The sequence below is a fragment of the Scardinius erythrophthalmus genome, assembly GCF_964197995.2.
Source record: "Scardinius erythrophthalmus genome assembly, chromosome: 12".
In the NCBI taxonomy this organism is placed as follows: Eukaryota; Metazoa; Chordata; class Actinopteri; order Cypriniformes; family Leuciscidae; genus Scardinius; species Scardinius erythrophthalmus.
Window position 1 is genome coordinate 34,828,475 of NC_138232.1, and position 14,237 is coordinate 34,842,711.

The 14,237-nt window shown below is 37.8% G+C and overlaps 1 protein-coding gene across 3 annotated transcripts in view; it reads left to right on the top strand.

Moving 5' to 3' along the window:
• The first annotated feature begins 290 nt into the window (after nt 1-290).
• The window catches only part of gulp1b (GULP PTB domain containing engulfment adaptor 1b), a 66,255-nt gene continuing 52,308 nt past the window's right edge, over nt 291-14,237 (top strand). The window contains exon 1 of one of the 3 annotated variants that reach the window (XM_081379835.1): nt 291-575. In XM_081379835.1, coding sequence (XP_081235961.1) covers nt 521-575 — 55 coding nt within the window. In that variant the 5' untranslated portion in view covers nt 291-520. Of the gene's footprint in view, nt 576-13,252; nt 13,423-14,237 lie in introns of those variants that run through there. The other 2 variants (XM_081379836.1, XM_081379837.1) reach the window with 2 other exon arrangements.

Genomic DNA, 14,237 nt, shown 5'->3' on the forward strand with positions numbered 1-14,237 from the left:
TTAATTATCCATGCACATCATAAATACTAATATATTTACTCCAAACTCACACAATACTCACACATAAATAAGTAGTCACACCAGAAATTGGTCAATCCCCATTCCCCTTGCACTTGATCCACTTCACGAAACAAACTGTTTCAATCGGTATGGGAATTATTGTAAATAGCCTAAGTAAAACAATATTGTAATGCATTACTTTTAAAAGTAACTTTCCCCAACACTGCTTCTAAGTTCGAAGACACCATAGAACGCCTAGTTTGATTGAACAGCCCCTGAGGTCTCCTTTTGTGTTTGCACAGAAGAAAGAAACTACACGAGGTGAGCAAACGATGTTCAACAGTTGATTATATGTACACTATTTCAGTGATAGTGCGCGGTCCCTTTAATGAAGACAGCACGTTGTACATTCCTGTGAAAAAAGCGGCGTTTTAAATGCTCGGTTGACGTCATTAAACTTTTTAAGCGGCTCGAGTGCGCGCTGAGGGGAAGGCACACACGCGCGCGCTATTCGCTGCAGATGCGACTGGACGGGTTCAGGTTTGCTGGGAATAACTACAAAATCAACCTTCCTTGTAAGTTAATTTCTCTTTCTTTAAATAGATTATTATTGCGGTGAATATATGGTTAATGGATTTTATTATATGAATGTTTTAAAGAGAGCAGAAGCATAAGTAGTTCGCTTGAGTAGATCTGTTGCGTGCTGTTTACAAAACAGATGTTTTACGCGGCACATTTATTCTATAATTGTCATGCTATATTTCACTTGTGCTATAGAATAGATAACAATCAAAACGAAACATTAATTTTCTAATATGTTTGTGGTAGCTTAAAACATGTTCATTTACTGTATAGAAGGGCAGGTGTATTGGTGAACAGTTCACCGGGCTTAACTGTTCCGTGGTTTGCTGCACTTTTCTGCTGTGCATTAGCCAAATCTATTGACCCAGAGCTCAGCCACCGACCCCAGCAGTGACACAGACAGAATAATGTTCATAATGATATTGCTGACACTGTATCCCGCGTTTGCTGCCCTTGACAGAGGAAAACGAGAGAACAGCATAATGACATTCTGACATTCTCAGGCAAGCTAATGTTGTTGTGCTTTAATAACTGTGGCTGCCAGACTCTTTTCACAGACTGTAAATCCATTTGCTTCTGAGAATTTCAGTCAAATGCGAACGTGCTAAATAAATGCACCTTCATGCTCCACATATGATTTCATTCAAATTTAAATTGCACGATTAAACCAGGTGAACTGACCTGAAATGAACAGTTCACATGAAATAAAAATTCTGTAATTTACAAAACCTAGTCCAAGGTAAGCTGCTCTTGTCCATACTCCCAATAAAGCACAATAAAAGCATCCATTTAGCTTTCTGCAATAATAATAATAAGTCTTCTGGACCCATACAGTAACTTTGTAGTTCGTAATTACCAGAAATCTATCCCTCAATTAGTCAAGATACAATAAATGCCGTTTGACATTAACATGCTTGACATGTGATGCATACAGTATTTGTGATGGTTAATAACTGTCCCCAGCAAAATACTGTAGTGTCAAACATTTGTGATGTATGACAGCTTTCACATAGATCCAGAGAGACATGCTGCCACTAGCAACTCAAGCGGCCATTTCAAGCACATGATATGTTTATTTTATATCATGGATTATACATTATTTGAAATTCATCAGAACTCCATCTGGGTAACATTCAGGGTATTTACAGTACATTTACAAGAAAAGTTCAACCATATTGGGCTGGTACAATGCCATGGAAGATTTTCAGTGAATAACAATCAATTTCTGCCTTTTCCCCCACACAAATCTATAAATGGAAGTAGATTACAACTACTACTTTTATGGTACTTTTTGGAGCTTCATACTCATAGCCACTGGTGGCTCATCATTTGCATTTTGTAAAATATCTTGTTTTTTGTTTAACTGAAAATAGAAAATCAAATGGGTTTTAAATGGCATAAGCAGAATTAAATTATAGCAGAAACATCATGTTCTGGTGAACTGCTCCTTTAATTTGCAAAGGTCTTGCGTGAGGATGCATATGTTTTTGCCATATTCTTAAAGAGCCATGTGTCATTTACATAGGCAAGACATTTACATAAGGCTTTGAGTGCATTTTAAATTCATTTGGAATGATTATCAGGACAATTTAATTAACACTGATCTGCAGGTGTCATTCAATTAAAATAGATATTAAAAATTTGCAAATCACATAAAGGCTTAAGTTGTCTCGCATATGCATACTGTATGTAAATACCCTTCACACGACACCAATGTCTTGCATTTCTTGGACGTGAGATTATGTAAGAGATTACAATTGATTTTTAGGAGAAAGCATGAGCCCTGTCAGCGTCACAATGCTTCAGTGTCTGGTTCCAAACAGTATCTACAAAAATTAATGCTGTAATGTAAATTACATCATGATCCTCACCAGGTATTTCTCATATAAGCATATGTGAAATCCTTCTTTGGAGCTATGTCTAGCAGGACATATAATCTACTCATAATCATTGCTGTCAATAATGGATTGCTATTGCTTGATTTGAAGATTTTACTTATCCTGTACTTGAGTGGTTTGTTTCCAACCGGTGTTTGGTTCTGTTCTTTATTGGGTCTTATGGGATTTGGTTTTGGCATGGGATTTGGACTCAAGAATGGTTATAGTTTGGTCTGATGGCCTTCATCGAATGCTGTCCCATGTTAACCTGATTGCCTTTGTCTTAGGAGAACTGATATGAACACTGGCCACTGATTACTTCCTGCTGTTACAAGCTAAAAGGAAGCAAAGCACACACTTTTTAGAGAGCATAGTCTTGTATAATAAAGAGCTTCTTCAACCCGTCAAAGTGTGAGAATGGTTTTATGAGTATGCAGTCAAAACAAATGAGGTTTAGGAAGAATTTGAGTAAGATTTCTCTTTTAAATATTAAGTGTGTAATTTTTGTGTAAAAATCGATTTTACAACATTCTATGCAGAAACAATTCTAAAAAAATGTATGTCTATTTCCCTTAAAAACACTGTGGTGCTATCTAAACATTGCAGTGTTTGCTGCACCTTTTCGAATCCATTTCTTCACCTCAGTAAAAAGCGTGTCTGATTGAATGTGAGAAATGTGAACTGAATGTGAGAAAAATAATGCCAAGACAACATGGCTTTCTCACAAATTCATGAACCAATGACTCTTAAGAGCTAGTTCTTTTAATGAATCAGCCTCACATACTCATGAGTTGTCTGTATGAATCAGTCTGATAAACCATTCACTAAATGAACTGAACTGAACCCTTCAGAGAAGTTCCTGCATTAAACATCTGGTTCAATGAAATCAGCGGCTACTATACATGCAACCAAATAATCCATTTAAATTGGATTGATGGCTCAGTTAGACTGAAAAGCCATGTATGATTCAATCCGATTGAGCTTAATACGAATGAAAATTCCATTTCGATTGAAGGGGGTGCGTGGTGTAGATCTTAAAGGGGTCACGGATGCCCATTTTCCAAAAGTTGGTATGATTCTTTAGGGTCTTCGTGTAAAGTTTATAACATACTTTGGTTAAAATTCCTCAATGGTTGTGTAAAACAACACCCTTTTTACCTCCTCAAAAACATTTTGGGATTTTTTTCATTGTATGGTGAAAACTGTATGTCCACACACTGCATAGACACATTTATATGCAAACACCATATAAAAGTTCATTTTGCATCAGATGACCCCTTTAAATAACCAATTTAAAAGGGAATTTCTTTGACAATATTGCTGTGACTTTCTGAATGTGGCGACCTGGCACTGAACATGCACTGAAGTTTTGCTCAGAAAACATGTAATGCACATGTGAATTGGATTGCAAAGGTTAGGGTAACATATAAACAAAACTTTCAGAATCTGAAATCAGATTAATTCAGATTGACAAATTTACATTAAGGTGAATATTTGTTTTGTATTATAAGTAAAATAAAAAATAAATGAATAAAAAATGAATAGTAAAATAAATATTAAATTTATAGAAATTTAAATATTATCATAAATGTTACATTCTCACACAGACATATGTTTTAACCCTGCACAGGCTCAAACACTCATGATAAAGTACACCTCAAATGAGATATAATTTGAATGACAAATAAGTTGCAATGTTTTGTCTAGCGAGATCTGAGCCTCTGAATTTACCCTAGATTAGGTTTGTTTTTCCTTAGTGCACAGGGAAGTATTATTTATTGTGTTCGCCAGCAAGTTTCACCCTGAGCACGAGCAAATTAGCAACATGTCCTTAGTTGCCATGGAACATTCCCATGGAATGCTAATTTAGCAAAAGTTGAGTGTTATTTCCTCTTTGAAAACTACAGCTTTTAATCACCACACATTTTGCAACTTGCATGCAAATCGATATATGAAAATATTTCAAAAGATGACACAATTTCTGGCATTTTGATCTTCGGAAACATAGAAATGACCATATATACGCATTTTAAGCTCTGCTTTTTTTTTCCAGACATTGATTACTAACTCTGCCCCTTAGTTGTAATTGTCAACATCACTTTTGCATTCACAAACAGCATTCGGCATGCACAAAATAGAAAAGAACGTGCAATACAAAGACTGAATGCTGAGCGGGTCCATAGTGCTTCCATTCAGAACATCCAGACAGAGATAATCACTCAACAGCATCTGATGCTTCATTTCCTGTCAGTGAATCAGCATCTGACTTCGTGTCTGCGTGCTGTCTCTTCCAAATTAGATTTGAGTTTTTTGAGCATAAATTGTAATTGACTGGAGCAGGTGCTGCATGAGTCTAATGAGTTGTCCATTTGATTCCACTGAAGCGTAGAAACCAATAGGCTTCCATTTAAACTGAAAATGTGAATTTTAAGGAAAGCAACAAGCGTAAAGCTTTTGTCCGAGGAACAGGCCCATTCCTGATTTAGCTCACAGATCCTATGATTCTTTACAAACCTGTCCAGAGTGGTGCCCTATCGATATAAAAATAAATGAGTAAACAAGTTATGGCCAATTCTTCATTTTTATTTGCTTGCTTAATGTCATTTTGTTATTAGGAATGTTGGAAATGATGCATCTGGGTATATGTGACTTATAACACAGCCATAATAAGAAACCGTAAGCATGTGCTTTTACAGATGTGTGTGATTATGGTAATATGCTGTATTATTATATGCGTGTGAGGTGGGGTGGCAGGCAAATGACCTGTAGAAAATACTCTGTAACACTTTACAATAAGGTCTCATTTGTTAACTTTAGTTAATAAAATGTTCATGTTCCTTAACACATACATTAATAAATGCTGTAGTAGCATTGTTTATTCTTAGTTCATGCTAACTAATGTTAACATATAAAACCTTATTGTAATGTGTTACCAAATTCTCCAAATTGATCTGCAAAAATAATGTTTTAAAAACTGTTTCCAGAACACTTTCTATCTGTCATTGAATGATGACTACAGAGAAATCTCTAACGTTAATTTTGGTCACGGCTAGTCTTGAAAAACGAAGACAATTTGACGGTCATCGTAGAAGTCACACTGCAGGACTGTGAGTCAAATCTTCTGACACTGCCAGAATTTTGTCAGAGGTGATCGCAATGGTCATTAATCGGCTGTCGGTGAACATGTCAAACTGACGATCAAAGACTTCAGATTTTAGCCTAGGATCAGAGGAATCTTTTAGGATTTGGAAAATTTGTCTCAGACGGCCAAATCGTGGCCAAAATCGCACATTGTGCACCCGGCTTTTGGCTCATCAGCATTCTGAAACAAACAGTGCCTCAGTCACTTTTCAGGGCCATCGACCTACGAATGCCTTTCTTACAGTTTAGCTGGGATTGGACAAAACTAAATATTTTATAACAAGGAAAAAAAGCAGCACTCCGAACCGGGCCAAAATCCAAACACGGAGCTCTTCTCCTCGGACAGCACACCAAATATGCATATGTTATATCTGACAAATTTTATTTTGCAGCCAGTGTCATCTAGCAACTCTCCGCTGGCTTGCGAGGTGGAAAAACCAAACTCTAGTCAGGCCAATCATATCGTGTATAGAGTCAGTGGGCGGACTTAACATAATGACTGCAGAGTTGTGACGGTTCCGCGTGAATTCCCTGCTACTTGAAAACAAAGAAGATGGCTGCTGCTGCTGCTGGCGAACAGCGGTGTTTCGAATCGGCTTTGGCTGCGTCTCTTGAAGACTTGGAGTTTGAGAAAAGAACAAAGAATGGCACTGAAGTCATTCTTAAAAAAGGAAGATGTGTTTAGAGTTTTGCCAACCGGACACGGCAAAAGTTTAATCTATCAACTAGCTCCGCTGGTGGGAAAACGCTCTGGTTGCAGAGGGAATTTGAAAGACAACTGTTTATCCCACCCCTCTGATTGAGCCCTGCCAATGGTGTGTTCCCAGACCCAACATCTTGATGTGGGTCTGGCTTGTCAGGCTAGAATGTATCAGTTACTCTTCTAAATGTATTTGAATGGAGAACTGTGGCTGTCAAGCTCTCAAATGACAAAAAGCACTACGAACTTGTCATGAATGTAGTCAACACAACTTGTGAGTTGCATTCCAAGCCTTCTCAAGCCATACAATAGCTTTGTCTGAGGAACGATTGCATTTCACATGTCTGACCACAATGTGGCAAGTTTAAATACAGAAGTGTGAAAGATAAATTTGAGCTACAGAAGAGGGGAAGATTAAATTCAGGGTTTGAAATGAACTTTTTCACTTAACAAGCCAATTTCTCTACTAAATTTATCTGCCAATATTATGTTTTTCTTTTCCCGTTGTTTTACGACAGATACCATGCATATGAAAGACTAGTCCCATAAACTGAATCCTACCAGTTGCAAAATTCTTTGCAAATATAGCCAAAAACTCCTAAATTAATGTTTAATGATAAACACATTTAAGATTAGCGGACATGATGCCAATTCATTCATTCAGATGTTTCTTCACAAAAGTTTTCAGAATCAGTCAGTATTCACAATCAGTATTCAGACAGAACATGGTATGATTAATTGTATTGACTGATTTAGGAAATTATTTGGGAGAACACTTATGTGTTTTTTGTACATGCTGATTAATTGCCTTAGATGACCGTTTAGCTAAAGAGATGGGTATCTGTTTAATTACTTGTATGAACAGTCATTTGGATGTGATTCACACATCTGAATTAGAGAAAAGGGACAGATTTAATTTTGTCCCATTGTGTAGCTCAATGGTCTCAAGGACCTGCATCAGTCTTTTTCTGTTTTCAGTTTTCTATGACTGATCTCATAACCGATCAACTGGAGTGAACAGCTGGTGTGGGTTGAATTATTTCATGCATTTATTCTTCAGGAGGACGTGATATGCCCTACCGGGAATTTACTGTTATTTTGATCATGGTTGTGGTCCAGAAATGTCCCCAGTTCTATCATAGGGCTGCCATTATTGCGCCATAATTCTGTCACAGACTACGTGAAAGGAAGTTATTAAAGCCTGGTGCTCATGGTCACAACAAAATATAAGTGTTTTATATATTGCTTTCTCTTCAGTGCTATAATTAAGCATTTTGAAACTCACTGAACCCTCATGAAATTGTTGTATTAGCCTTTTGATGGATAAATGTTACCTGAATAACCATTATATATTACACAGCTATTTACATTTCATTTTGAGAGTGTTTCTTCACCCTGATCTTGAAAAAAACCTTTCTATTGTCTGTGTGTGTTAATAAACTAATTTCCCCTCAGTAAATTGGCAGAAATGTCTCTCTTCTTTGAAGCTTTGTTATTTCATTTCTATAGCGTTAAGATAGATTAAGAATAAGAAGATATCAATAACCGCTATAGGCATTGGGACTAAAATGGTAATGGTGAAGCATTTGTAGACAGATAGTAGATTAGCTTCCAGAAAAATGATGGAAAATGGAAACAAAAGTATTAATGTGAAGCTAGTTCACTATACATAATTTATTTTTCAAGTGAAATCTGATCCGTTTGTTCAGGCAATATTTGGTGTATGTACATCGGCTGCTAGTAACGTAAGAGATTTTCTCAGAGCTGTCAGTGTAGAATGAGAGGAAGGAAGACTGGGAATTTTCCCCTGCCCTTGTCTATCATGACATCTCACTGCATTGTTGAACTCAAGAGACACATGAAAGAACATAAGTGGTTGTTTCACACATTCATGTGTACTTTAAAACTGCTAACTCATTCACTCTTTTGCTACTCATTGTTCGCTATATGAGGAAAGAGAGAGCAAAAATTAGTGTATTTGATCTATACTGCACACTTTGCATTTTTGTTGTTGTTGTTGTTGTTGTGTATTAATGTTTTATTTCTGTACTATTAAAAACTAAATTGATTTGCATCAAATTATAAAAAAAAAAAAAATTATTGTCTGAACAAAGCCTTAGAGTTCTAAAAATAGTCCACCAAAATGACCTTCCCTAGAGGCGGAAGTATGAGAACTTAGTGTCAAACTAAATCCAGGACAGTGTAGAAGAAATATGAATTTTTTTAAAAGATCCACAGTCTGACAAACATGAGTTTTAAAAAATCAGAGGTGCTTATAGGAACACAAGCTGTGCGAGATGAAAGGCATATGGTATTGTCGCTTAAGAATGTACTCAGGAAGAGATTCAGGGAAGGTGTATAAGGTGTCCACCCTGAGACTTCCTGGGAGTGTCTTTCTGGGTGCGGTCCAAATAACATTGTAGACTTTGCCAGGAAAGTCTATTTTTCTCCTGGAGACGCCCATTGCCTCCTTTAGAATGCACTCATTACACTGTTTCCTTTCTAGGAGAAAACAGGAAGCATAATTCTGGGGATAAAGAGAAGTGGAATGAGGCTGAGATTAGCAAAACTATTATCCCTCACAGTATTTGGGCTCTCGTGACAGATATTTTGCTTTACTGTTGTTGAGGCAACTGTCACATGTCTTTACTGGGTTAGTTTCTCTTTTGACTTCAGCAGGGTATTATTCGTGTTTGCTTGTTTGGTTCAATTCCAAATGCTTTATGTAGAGGAAGTGCCGTGCAGCTGTTCTCTATTTAACACTTGAACTTATTGTATTTGTTCTATAAAGGGAATCTATGCCAACCACTTAACTTAATCTGCGTTATGCCTCCAGATGGCACAAATAATAAATTATGGAAGAATTATTACATACAGTTTGTATCTCAAGGTTATCACTTGTGGTGAGAAAGTGACATGATTGACAGCTTTGCTGTATAAATGTGTGTATTGTTTGGCTAAAATGAAATTTTTGTGTGAACAATAAACTAAAATTGCTAGGCCATCTCTGTTTTCAACAATGCTTTTTAACTGTTTGGCCAAATTTACCTCGAAATGAAGGATTTATGAACCAAACCTGTATAAAAGAATAGGATGTTTGCGGCAGCAGAATACAGCGTTTTTAGTCGTGGATCCGTGTGAATGGGGATCGTTTTGACAATGGTGTTGTCTGTACGTGGAAAACTCGAAGGAAAAACTTCTCCATTTTAAGCATATCGTTGTCGTGTAAACGTACCCTCAGTTTGTTTCTCTTTAGTTACCTGTTTCCTTTGTTCTAGTTTCCCGCCACTATCAGTTTTCATGGATATTCATTTAATGAGCACAACAAGCCCGATCTTACGGGAAAACGTACAAATTCTACGAGGTGGCTTATTCGTACGAATTCATACGACCTGACTCGTACGAATTAGTACGTTTTTTGCAAAATCGTACATATTTTACGAATTGGCCAATTCGTATGAATTCATATGAATGACCTACCCCTGACCCCGCCCCTAAACCTTCCCATCACGTGGGTTTAGACAAATCGTACAAATTCGTACGAGTGAGGTCGTACGAATTAGTACGAATTAGCCAACTTTTTATCATTCGTACGAATTCGTACGAACTGGTCGTGAGATAGCGTTGGCACAACTGTTTGTAATTAATTTTGTCACCTTTTGTATTAAAGTTCCTCTGTTTCTCACATTCATTTTCCGGTATTGTTTTGCATGGCACACCGTTTTGTTGTGTTCGTTGTTAGTGCACTGCCTGAGTTTTCTTTGTTAATAAATAAATAAGTAAATAGAGTTGTATTTGAGTCTACTTCGCCCACCTTCATCCCTGGGATAAAACGTGACAATAATACTACTATGATAGACTGGCATGGAAAAAAACTCAAATAATGCCAGTCCCGGTCCAGGAACATCTACAGAAATTACATGGGGAAAAATAACATTTATTTTACTCGGCATACTCTTATACATCATTGACCCTAGCTGTTCCTCAACAGCACTCATCATAACAGAATGGTCTCTTGTAAACCGTTCACCTAAAATGAAAAATTCTGTTGTCATTTACTCACCCCAAATTACTTTCTTTCTTTCTTTTGTGGAACATAAAAGAGATATTTTAAGAAATGTGACATTTTTTTGTCAATACAATGAAAGTCAGTGATCACCAAACCTGTTTGGTTACCAACATTCTTCAAAATATCTTCTTTTGTATTCTGCAAAAGAAAGAAAGACATACAGGTTTGGAACAAAATGAAGGTGAGTAAATTAATGTAATTTTTTTGATGAACTATCCATTTAAACACCTTGACAAGTTGCATAATGCCTATCAATCAGATCAGACCTTATGATCTAGAAGTGTTTTTTGTGTGTGTGTGTGTGTGTGTGTGTGTGTGTGTGTGTGTGTGTGTGTGTGTGTGTGTGTGTGTGTGTGTGTGTGTGTGTGTGTGTGTGTGTGTGTGTGTGTGTGTGTGTGTGTGTGTGTGTGTAATATGTGTAATATGTATCAAGAAAGTCAGTTAATGGACTGTGGGCTGTCGGTAAGGTCCCTTCAAAGTTAACTCAGACCTTTTACTCTTCTGTCTGATAGAAGTCTACAGGTTTGCATGCAGGCACAGTCCAGTGATGTACAAGCCAGGGTTTATTCCAGGTGAACCTAACGCTATGTTTTGACTGTTTTTGACAATCTGTTTAAGTTCAAAGGTGTTGAGTTATGAGCTGCAGTGTGTTCAACTTCTGTACTGAAAAGATAAATAATGCATTGTTTAGGATTTGTCATGAAATGTATTGCATTTTTCATACATTTCTAATTTTCAGGTGCAGGACTTTGTCAGTGTATAAGATTGAGATGTAAATTCTGAACCAGTACAGGAAGTTGCTGGTCTTTTGGGATTTTCCTGTGTTCCATTAATATTTCTCTGGAGTAGTTTGTGTTTCCATTTTATGATTAATCAATATTCAGACAGAGACAGTGCATTATCTTATTATGCTTTGAGAGGAAGAAGTAGAGAGAGCCAGAATGCTGTGAGGTGAAGAGTAAATGTGAAATGGAAAAGCATAGAAACGACAGAGTGCACAGTCAATGTGATATTATGGGAATAATGTGGAGATAAAGAGCCAGCTGTGCAGTGCATCCATCATACAATAGACTATTATAACCATTTAATGGTTACCTTTAGATGGCAGGTGAAATGCACTACAAAATGTGCAATTTTCAGCTCTGAGTTACATTATTTTGTCTGGATTTTTTTATTTCTTAGAATATTTGAAGGCAAACAAGCATTCCCCATACAATCAAAGATCATTATAAAAGAACAGATATCAAACAGGAGGAAAAGGTTTGCCATGCATGCCCCCTCATTCCTTAGTATGGTTAGATGCAACTGTTTTCTAATATGCAACTATCTATGGTGTTTATTTTGACAAATAGTAACCTTAAGACATTTAAAAATGCAACTTGCACAATGCTTTCTCCTGTTTCCTTCCTCAATGCTGTTAAAGGGATAGTTAAAACTGTATGAATCAGCCCAGGCATTCTTTAAATGGCTATGATGCTTTTTCACTTTTTCAACTTTAGTTAGTGTGTACTGTTGCTGTTTGACGAGGCCTGGTTGGGCTATATAAGAGAAGACAGTGTTGTCGCTATGTTGAAGAGACGTTGTTTTTTCCACCCCGTTTCCAAAGCTCATTTGTTTGACCTTTCTAAGGCTGACGAACTTAGTGTAGAGCCTCCTTTTGCGGCCTATACAGCATCAATTCGTCTTGGGAATGACAGATACAAGTCATTTACAGTGGCCAGAGGGATTTTGAGCCATTCGTCTTGCAGAACAGTGGCCAGGTCGATGCTTGTGGAGGAAAAAAAATTCTGACCTGCTCCTCCAAAATACCCCAAAGTTGCTAAAAAATATTTGAATCTGGTGACTGTGCAGGCCATGGGAGTTATTCAACTTAACTTTCATGTTCATCAAACAATTCTGTCACAATTCTTGCTGTGTGCATTGGTGCATAATTGTGCATATACATGGCACCCCCTTCAGGGTACAATGTTTGAACCAATAGGTGCTCATGGTCCTTCAGAATGGTTTGGTAGTCATTGGCAGGGATGCTCTCATCAAGCATAGTAGGGAATGTCATGATATTGCAGCCCAAACCATCACCGATCCACCCTCGTGCTTCTCTCTAGACACACAACAGTCTGGGTGTAAAGCTTCTTTGGGGCTTGTCCACACCATAACTCCCACAGATGTGGGACAGACAGTGAAGATAGACTCATCAGAGAACAATTTTCACATTGTCAACAGCCCAAGATATGATTTTCAAAAATATGATTTCTTTTATCCATATCCCCCAACCATTCTCCAAACCTGTATGTGTATATATATAAATGTCAAGTTTCAGCAAAATTTTGTGGGCAAAAAAGGTCCATTGTCAATAGCAATATGAAGCACTTTCAAACCAAACAGCTTTTTGTTTGTCAGTGCTGAGAATTTGTGTGACCAACTTGAATACAAGTGAAATCTGTGTGGGGAACTTTTCTGTATTTACAATCGTCTGGGTTCCTATTGAAATGACTGGATTTCACCTGATAAATTTAGCTGAACAATAGTAAATCTGACCACACCATATAGCCTGTTAACTGTCAGTGTCCTGTATATGACACTTGGCACAACATTTTTTATTGCCTTTTTCCTTATCATATATTTCAGTAATCATCATAAATTAGGTTAATAACATATTACAATAGCATTCAAAAGCTTAAACACTCAAAATTAATCCTGTGAAAACCATGTTGAAATTAGACATATTTGTCATGACTGAACAGACAGGAAACAGTTGCAGGTACTCAAAAAGTGTTTAATATCTCAAAAAAGTCAGAAACAGTACAGGAACAAAGAAGGGCGGCGACTCAGGCTCGTGCAGGGACTTTCCGATGGTCTGTGGTGCTCTGGTGCTGTGATAGTGCAGAATCCCGATCCCGGTGTTTGAGTGCGGTGAATCCAGTGACGAGGAACAAGACGGCGAGAAGACAAGGCAGGCGAACACGGACACGGACACGGCAAACTTCACGGGAAACACAGACACGGCAACACAGGACCTCAACAAACAATCCGACACTGGAACAGAGAATGGTGTGAGTATATATAGGCAATGGGAATGAACAGCAGCTGTGAACAGTGATTGTGATGATGATGATGATCAGCTGGAGCGCTGACAGACACGTGAGCGGGACAACGCCCACTCACACATAAACACAATGACACGAGACAAGAAAGAAACAATGCATTCAACAACCGTGACAATATTCTTACCCAGGGCTGGACTGGTAATCTGGCATTCCGGGCAAATGCCCGGTGGGCCGACGTGCTTTTTGGGCCGATACATCTCATAGTTTTTTTTTTTTTAACGGCCCATAAAACGCGTACATCGGCGGCCCATTCGTTTTGTTTTGTTTTGTTTAATAGGCGGCGCTGGGTTTGTGCCGGTGTAATGCATTGGTCAAAAAAAGTAAGCGTTATTTTTTTTTCCACTGACAGACCGGCCCATGAAACGCGTAGATCAGCGGCCCATTGGTTGTTTTCTTGATTGACACTGGGCTGGCCCAATCACAGCTTTAAAAACCTCCCCCTTTGGGCTTTGAATGAGCGTGCAGTGTCAAGTGTGTATAGCAGACGCTGTAAAATGTGTCAAAATATAAATGTTTTCTGCAGCAGCAGGACCTTCATCAGCTCTAGTGGCTGATGAGGAGGATAGTGAGGAGGATCAGGAGAGAGAGATGAGAAAGTGTAGAGTCCACTCCGCGGTAAGCAGAACTACTTTCAAAACACTTAGGCTATGTCATGAGTGTAGGAACCCAGTTACGCATTATTTCCACATCTGCATAGTTGAGGATTACAGAAATTTAATGAGACACGTTTTTATCCATGTTTTCCGCCAAAATAAAAGCTT